This window comes from Phragmites australis, chromosome 9 (assembly GCF_958298935.1).
Source record: "Phragmites australis chromosome 9, lpPhrAust1.1, whole genome shotgun sequence".
Taxonomy (NCBI): Eukaryota; Viridiplantae; Streptophyta; class Magnoliopsida; order Poales; family Poaceae; genus Phragmites; species Phragmites australis.
Genome location: NC_084929.1, coordinates 8120853 through 8129747, shown reverse-complemented (window position 1 = coordinate 8129747; position 8895 = coordinate 8120853). Strand labels below are relative to the sequence as shown.

General features: G+C 46.5%; 1 protein-coding gene and 1 non-coding gene across 2 annotated transcripts; both read left to right on the top strand.

Annotated features, from left to right (window-relative positions):
* Positions 1–2166: 2166 nt before the first annotated feature.
* LOC133928589 (UDP-glycosyltransferase 88B1-like) lies at positions 2167–4131 on the top strand. The gene has a single exon (XM_062374997.1). It carries the CDS (start codon positions 2306–2308, stop codon positions 3755–3757), a length of 1452 nt encoding a protein of 483 aa, XP_062230981.1. The 5' UTR covers positions 2167–2305; the 3' UTR covers positions 3758–4131.
* Positions 4132–5572: 1441 nt separating this feature from the next.
* On the top strand, positions 5573–5711 carry LOC133929972 (small nucleolar RNA Z247). Its single transcript, XR_009911693.1, has one exon. It is a non-coding gene; the product is annotated as a small nucleolar RNA Z247 (small nucleolar RNA).
* Positions 5712–8895: the final 3184 nt, after the last annotated feature.

The following is an 8895-nucleotide window of genomic DNA, read 5'->3' as shown; positions in this document are numbered from 1 at the left end:
ACATCAAAAGAGCGGCTTCGGCTGGGACGACTTTGCCTTCGTCAACTATGACCACGTCGACCAGAGGGGCTTCGGCCGTAACACCTTCGCCTTCATCAACTTTGATGTCGAAAGAGAGACTTCAGCCATGATTACTTCACCTTTTGTCGACTGCGACCATGTCGACCAGAGGAGCTTCGGCCACAACACCTTCGTCTTCATCAACTTTGACGTTGAAAGAGGGCTTTGGCTGCGATAACTTAGCCTTCATCGACTAGAGGGGCTTCAGCCGCAAAACCTTCACCTTCATCGACTTTGACATCAAAAGAGGGGCTTCGGTCGCGATGACTTTGCCTTCATCGACTATGACCACATCGACCAGTGGGGATTCAGCCGCAACACCTTCGTCTTCGTCGACTTTGACATCGACAGAGGGGCTTCGAACGCGACGACTTCGCCTTCGTCGACTACGACCACATCAACCAGAGGGGTTTTTGCTGTAATACCTTCTCCTTCATCGACTTTGACATCGACAGAGGGGCTTCAGCCGCGACGACTTCGCCTCCATCGACTTTGACTATGTCACCTCGAGGGACTTAAGCCACAATGACCTATCCTTCATCTACCTCTACCACTTGGAAGTAGATGTCAACCACTGCTCCATTCGTGACGACTTCGCTCACACCGATTTTGATGACAACGACCACGTGGAATCCTTCACTACTTGCGAACATCGGTCATGAGGTGCTAAGGAGGTCACCTGGGTTAAATTCCCATCTTGGGTCCCAAGAGTTTGGCCGGTGCATGTGAGCGAGACGTGAAGACATCATTGACTTTGGCGAGTCACGGCAGCAGCCTTCAACCTCTACTACGTCGACTACATTGAAGCAGCACCTGCCGAAGCCTAGGCAATAGCCTTCGCCGAAACCCCCTTCGCTAAGCAGGACGAAGAAGTACATTCGACTTCAGCTATGGAGGAAGAAGTATCTTCGCCAAGCACCAAAGTTCTCAGCCTTTGCCGAAGACCCCTTCACCGAGCAGGATGAAGCATAGTTATAAGAGTATCTAGCTCTAGCAATCATGTAAAGAAAAACTTGCGTGATGTACATGCTCTTTTCTCCATGCCTTTTTTCCCATTGAGTTTTTGGGGTAAAGTTTTTAGCGAGATGTACATGTTAACAATAAACATGGTCATTTTCCTAGTCATAGCTATTCATCCCACTGTTCCATTAGAGCTTACAGCTGAGGGACTACTGTTGGGGGAAAGATCTTAGCCCATGTAAAGGTCCAAGTGTTTCCTTATAATATTTGTACCTCACTGAGGACTGAAGAAAAAGATTTACCTCTCCCCCATCTATATAAATGACCCAAATGGTCAAGGGCAAAGAAGGCTGATTCCTCCCATATTCAATCTTCTCTCTTTGTCTGAAATAAATCCCTTCGATTATTGTGGATGATAATTGTCCCAACAATTGTCCTCCAATCCAAGCCGAGTTGAGCTCCAAATCCCAATTGCGTTTCCAAGTGCATCCGAACAACTAAATTTAGCTTCTCTAATTCTGTGCCCAATTCAGTAAATCAAACGGAGCTTTAGTTGTTTGAGCACCATATATATATTTATTTATTTTACCATTAAGGGGATTAGAAATAAGGTCCTTTTAGTAGGAGTCTAGCTTTCAGCTTCATGCCTTTATTTTAGTATAAAATCAAGTAAGATGCTCACTCAAACAACCCTGATATATCCTAGCTCCAGCTCCACGAATTCTTGAAACTATGGATACCCATCTCTAGAAATTATTAGAGCTAAAGCTTTGTCAAATAGACCTAAAATATAATTATCAATTACTATCAAAGAGCAATAGAATAATTGATTAATCATAGTTGAGACTTGATTAGCGCAGTTTTAAATTACTGGCAGGGCACAAAATAAATCGTGACCGTTGAATGTCAATCGGAGGTCTTAGATTATTCTGTGTCTACATAACCTTCGTCTAAACCTAACAAAGAATATAATTATAATCCCCCGATTTTTATTAGCGTAGATTGTACTGTGGGGGCCGTATTGATATCCAGGGCTTTACACATTGGAGTCAACTGCATTCAGGCCTCACCTTCACCACACCTAATGCTCCTACCTCAAACCCCTTTTGATATCAAGCGTGGCATCTTTTCTACATCTACTGTTTACTAATTTCCCGCACATGTGATTCTTTGGCTCCTTGCCTCTAGAGCATTATTATTATCCCCTAGAAGCAATATTTGCATTGCTAAGCAGTGTCCAGCAAGCGCCGAGCAACCGACAGGTAGCAAGAATAGCAAAGCCGCCATGACGAAGACGATCGTCCTGTACCCTGGCCTCGCCGTCAGCCACTTCGTCCCCATGATGCAGCTCGCTGACGTCCTCCTGGAGGAGGGCTACGCGGTCACCGTCGTGCTCATCGACCCAGCCATGAAAGAAGACATTGCCTTCCCCGCCGTTGTTCGCCGCATCGCCGCCTCCAAGCCGGCCGTCGCCTTCCACACGCTCCCACGGCTGGAGGACCCTCCTAGGGTCACCCACGACTCGCAGTTCGTCCTCAGGTACTATGACCTCGTGAACCGCTACAACCATCACCTCCATAGCTTCCTCGGCTCCATGCCTCCCGGGAGCGTCCACGCCATGATCGTGGACGCGATATCCCAAGGGGCGCTCGACGTCACCAAGAAGCTCGGGATCCCGGTTTATATGTTCTTCGCCGCAAACGCCTCCACCCTCGCCGTGTTCCTCCAGCTCCCTTCGATCCGCACGGTGGGCCAGCCAAGCTTCAGGGAGCTCGGAGATAATAGTCTCGACTTCCATGGCGTCCCACTCATGCCGGCTTCTCACCTCATCAGCGAGATGCTCGAGGACCCGGAGAGCGAGGTATACAAGGCGCTGATGGATGGGCTGCGCAGGATCCTGGAGGCCGAGGGCGTCCTGGTGAACACGTTCGCATCGTTGGAGGCTCGGGCAGTGGGAGCTCTCGGGGACCCGCGGCGTCTCCCGGCGATACCTTCGGTCTACTGCGTCGGGCCGTTGGTCGCGGACGCCGGCGAGGGAAAAGAAAAGCACAAGTGCCTCGCGTGGCTCGACGAGCAACCCGAGCGCAGCGTGGTTTATCTCTGCTTTGGGAGCGTGGGCGCAGGAAACCACTCCAACGAGCAGCTCAAGAAGATCGCCGTCGGCCTGGAGCAGTCCGGCCACCGGTTCCTGTGGGTGGTGCGAGCCCCTCCTCCTCTCAGCGACGACCCGGAGAGGCCGTTCAACCACTGTGCCGACCCAGACCTTGACACGCTCTTGCCGGAGGGGTTCTTGGAGCGAACCAACGGCCGCGGCCTCGTCGTCAAGATCTGGGCGCCACAGGTGGACGTGCTGCGTCACAGGGCGACGGGCGCGTTCGTGACGCACTGCGGGTGGAACTCAGTGCTGGAGGGGGTCACGGCGGGTGTACCAATGCTCTGCTGGCCGCTGTACGCGGAGCAAAAGATGAACAAGGTGTTCATGGTGGAGGAGGCAGGGATCGGCGTGGAGATGGTCGGGTGGCAGGAGGGGCTGGTCGAGGCCGAGGAGGTCGAGGCCAAGGTGAGGCTGGTGATGGAATCCGCGGATGGAGAGCGGCTCAGGGCGCGGGTGAAGGCGCACAGCGAAGCCGCGGCCGTGGCATGGAAGGACGGCGGGTCTTCGCGCTCTGCGTTTGGCCGGTTCTTGTCGGACGCCGACGAGCACATGACGCCGGAGCGGACACACGTGCTTGATTGATAATTGGGTGACATGCTTGTGGCAAGGAAGTATTCGTTTCTATCTCCGGTCCCATGTCCAGCACGTTAGCTACAATAATGTGGAACCACTCTTGCTTTTGCTATGCCATCTACCTACAATAATGTTGTACTAGTTTGGTACAGCTGACCGACCGTACTGGATATTCGACGTATATCGGCATATGTGGAATTTGAACTCATCTATGGTATTTTGTTCGAATTGTTTATGTATATTATAGTTTGGTGTTGAGGATATTGATTTAAGTTTTTCCTTCTAAATGGAATTTTAAGGTATGCGATCGAAATTACTATACATGTATGGGCATTTGTTTATCATCATCCATGGAAGTAGAGTCAAGTCTACTCCAATGTATTGAAATTTCTGTAATATAGACAGAAAGCTGGATGAATATGCTATTGAAAATCACCTCTAGGTTGGGTGAGCGTTGTATGAGTAGGTAAGTATGACCCCCACACTATCAGAATTAAAATCCTGTCACCTTATACTTTTGGTGGTAAAATTTATGGGCCTGCGATAGGGACATTCGTCAGTGTGTGTCTATACGTGTGCAATCTTATAATTGAATAAATAAATAAATATGTTGTTCAAATCTAAATATATGGAATAAACTGATGAAATTTGAGTTGAAAAATATCGTTGAACAAGTTCAAACAACTAACGAACTAGTTCTCTAATATATAATTGCACGAATATCAAATTGGAGCTAATTAATTGCATTCATGGTTGCTTGCTAAATGGTTTTGAAGTTACGACCTACCAAATTAATAGCCTCCGTGCACAATAGGTGATAAATCGACTCCATATTGAAATCTTCTACTCGTGTCGTCGGTCCCTTTAGATATCTTTTAACTACATATTCTCTTAAACAGCACATATATCTAAACAAAAAAAAAGAAGGAACTCATCTAGACAAATCTTATATTAACTAATCCAGAAACTTGACGGTAGTCCTTAGATGAGGCATGTTAAGAAAAAAAAACATTTATATATTTTATTTAAAAAAGGAAAACATCTTGTTAGAGATTGAGATATCCGTGAGTTGGTTACCGATGGTTGAGTTTGTATCGGTTTAGATGGAGATAGAGATAGCATTCAAACTGATCAGCTGTTGTAGATAGGTTCTATCTCCGTTTGAATCGATTTCTCATGAACTCGGCATAATCTGTAAGAGCCACGCTAGGGGCTGTTCTTGGTATATATAAACACGTACAGCGGCCCGAGAGGGTTACAATGCTTCAGCAAATTTTCATGGCATCAGAGCCTCCTTCCTCCAGTTCATCTACGTCGAGTCAATTCATGTCGCTCCCGTCTGCGCCAATGACATCAACGACCATGACTGGCTCCACCTTCGGCCTACCAGTAGCGGAGAAGCTGACCCGTGACAACTACATCCTCTGGCATGCCCAGGTCCTGCTAGCGATCAGGGGCGTGCAGCTCGTCGGCCTCCTGGATGGTTCGTCTTCCTCACCACCAGCTACCATACAAGTTGCAAGAGACAACAACTCTATTGACACAGTGCCCAACCCGGCGTATGCGACATGGATCGCACAAGATCAGCAGGTTTTGAGCTATCTTCTTGCGTCTCTCTCAAGAGAGGTGCTAGCTCAAGTTGCGACGCTAACAAGCGTCGTTGAAGTCTGGAAGGCTATCCAAGAGATGTTCGCCTCCCAGTCACGTTCAAGAATCAGTCACCTTCGCTCCAAGTTGACAAGCACGCGGAAGGGAGACACGTCTGTAGCAGCGTACTTCTCCAAGATGAAGGGGTTTGCAGATGAGATGGCTGCTGCAGGTAAGCAGCTTGATGATGATGATCTTGTGTCTTACATTCTTACTGGACTTGATGCTGAATATAATCCATTCATTGAGGCGGTAAGTGCAAGGATTGATCCTATCAGTTTAAGTGATCTTTATGCTCAACTCCTATCTGCTGAGGCACGTTTGGAGGCACAGAATTCTCAGTTTCAGATGACAGCCAATAGTGTTTTGTGAGGAGGATGATTTCGCGGCCGTGGAGGTCGTGGCCGCGGCTATGGAAACAGAGGAGGTGGACGTGGTGGACGTGGCTATAACAACAGCAATGGCTCATCAAGCTCAAAGTCAGTGTGCCAGCTCTGCTCAAAAGTTGGACACACTGTTCATCGATGCTGGAAAAGGTTTGACACAACCTTTAGTGGTGAAGAGAAGACTGCAAATACAGCTGTTACTTCATATGGCATTGATACAAATTGGTATACGGACACTGGTGCTACTGATCATATTACTGGAGAACTAGACAAGTTGACCACACATGAGAAGTACAATGGACAGGACTATATTCATTCAGCTAATGGTTCAGGTATTCCCATTAATCATGTTGGGTACTCTACTGTTCATACCCCAGTTCGTGATCTCTATCTTAATAATGTTCTCCATGTTCCCAATGCCAAAAAGAATCTTGTCTCTGTTCATAGACTCACCTCTGACAATAATACTTATCTTGAATTTCATCCTAATTTCTTTCTGGTCAAGGATCAAGCAACGAAGAAAACCCTTCTACGAGACAGATGTAGAGGTGGCCTTTATCCTCTTCCCACCTTGAAGAAGCCATTCTCCTCAAGACAAGCTCTTAGTGCTATCAAGCCCTCATCAGAACGATGGCACAGTCGGTTAGGTCATCCTTCATCTATCATAGTTAAAAAGGTCATTAGCAGTAATAATTTGCCTTGCTCTCAAGAGTCTAGTATAGAATCAGTGTGTGATGCTTGTCAACAAGTCAAGAGCCACCAGCTTCCTTATCCGAAGTCATCAAGTGTGTCTAAAGTTCCTTTAGAACTTATGTTCTCCGATGTATGGGGACCTGCACCTATTTCAGTTGGTAGAAATAAGTACTATGTAAGCTTTATAGATGATTATAGTAAGTTTACTTGGGTATTTTTGCTGAAAAATAAGTCTAATGTTTTCAGCAAGTTCCATGAGTTTTAGCAACATGTTGAGAGGCTTTTCAATAGGAAAATTCTAGCCATGCAAATTGATTGGGTAGCCATTGCCTAGCTTTGGTGAATTTTTTTTAATTTAACGTTTGTATAGCTCAATTTGAAAAATAATGCACATTCATTTGGTGAAAATGTTTGAAATTGATATGTTGGAAATTTTGGATGGAAACAGTCAAAAGTGGCCAAAACGACATCACAGAGTAGTGATATTTTGGAAATTGTGGATCGTTGTAAATTTATCGATATTTGTTTATGTATTTGATGTAAAATTGTATCAATAATTTTTTAGTGACGTATTGTTGGGAGGATACAAAATCTAATTTTGTGAACAATTATAGATGTAAAGCACTCTTAGCATATTACCCGGCACAGAGGTTACAAACGGCGACAAACATTACATGGGATATACGGTGGCAAATATTACATGGGACCCTAACCATGAACACACGATGACTAAAAATGGTGGCATGTACGGTACACCTAAAGATCTACCTAATAGTGTGCCGCTGCTAATCCTAACATACCTTAGGGAGTGAAAATATACCGGGTTACATTAGATGCTCTCTACTGAGTGAACCTATGACATTTGCCCTTTCTCAAGGCATCGGGGCCAGCTGCCTTAGCACTTCCTTGCCCTCTCAGCTTCATGGGCTTGAGCCATGGTATGGTCCTGCGCTGCCTTCCTCATGCGCTCCTCTTCCTGCTGCTTTAGCCATAGTTCTTCCTGCTGTTACTCGTACTCTCGGCGTGCATATGCTTCCCTCCTCCACCATATGCTCATATTGACCCACCGCTTCTGGTCTTCATTTTGCTCAATGTCGAGCCATTCAATGAAGTCACAGATAGATGGAGGAGACTGGACAAATAAAATAAGATGTGAGATTAGTAAAATAGTGCGTGAAATTGGGAACAAGATGTGGAAAGTGCCACATGACTAATCTATGTCGCTATACCTGTGGGTACTCATACGGTCCATGTTGAGGTTTGTCGTATTCGTAGTTGGCACACATGAAAAAGCATAGGCCATAGGTGTAGAAGATGTCTTGGGACTCGCGAATCTTACAAAGGTCGTCACAGAAGCACATCGGTGGTTCGACCCCCTGGGGAATGAAAATCCCCTAATGTTTCTTGGGTGGGCTTGGTGGAGCTGAGGAAGACATTGCAGTTGAGAGAGCTGAGAAATGAGTGGTGTATCCATGGATGAAGGTGGGTTATTTATGGTGGCTGAGGGCTGGTGCATGGACTGAGTGCATAGGCTTGGTGGGGGGCTAGAGCATTGGTTTTCCTATTCAAGAATGGAAAATTTGTGGCATTGATGCTGGACAAAGACTCCATGTGTCAAGATACATGTGTTGTCATTTAATTTATAGTTAAAGCTCTCCTGTGTGGTCACTTCTTCTCTACAGCCTGCATCAGGACAGAGGTGTTGTCATTTCATGGTTAAAGTTGAGTCGTGTGGTCACTTTGTATCTACAGATTACGTCAGGACAGAGGTGTTGTCATTTCATGGTTAAAGCTGAGTCGTGTGGTCACTTCATGTCTAAAGCTAGACTCCCGACAGAGGTGTCGAGTAGTCACTTCGTGTATAAGTAGATTTGTAAGAAATGCTTTTCTAGCTCTATCGTGAATGGTTCATACAAAGCCGAGGACGATAGAAAGTAGCATATGGTTACATTGGATTAAGAAATACAACTAGCATGTGGTCACGTTGGAATAAGAAATGCAGTTATGACATGGTAAATAGACCATAGAAAGTAGACATGTCCGAATTTGTAATAATAGTTTGCTAATCGAAGATGCATTATGAAATAGATATGTAAGTTACAAAAGCAAAGATACAATCCTATTGCTGTCTCCCCCGTTGCCGTCGGCCGATCCCACCATCATGGTCCTGGAGCCGCTGTGCTGGTTCACCCTCACATGGCCCCTAGAGTAGGTCAGGGCGTCAGGTGGACCAACCTGCCTGATAGGCCTAGTAGGGATTAAAGGTGTCGAGGCCTCCTCGTGGGTGTGCTGTGTTCGAAGTGAAGCACTAGGCAGCTAGGACTGCGTGACGACATCGTAGTCCGGTGTGGCCCCGAAGAAGTCCCTCATGAGGTCGAACGAGGGGTCTGGCCCAGGCTCATCCTCCTAACTCGGGTATGA

Coding starts and splice junctions, on each gene's coding strand:
- LOC133928589 (XM_062374997.1), top strand. CDS start 2,306: ATGACGAAGACGATCGTCCTGTACCCTGGCCTCGCCGTCAGCCACTTC.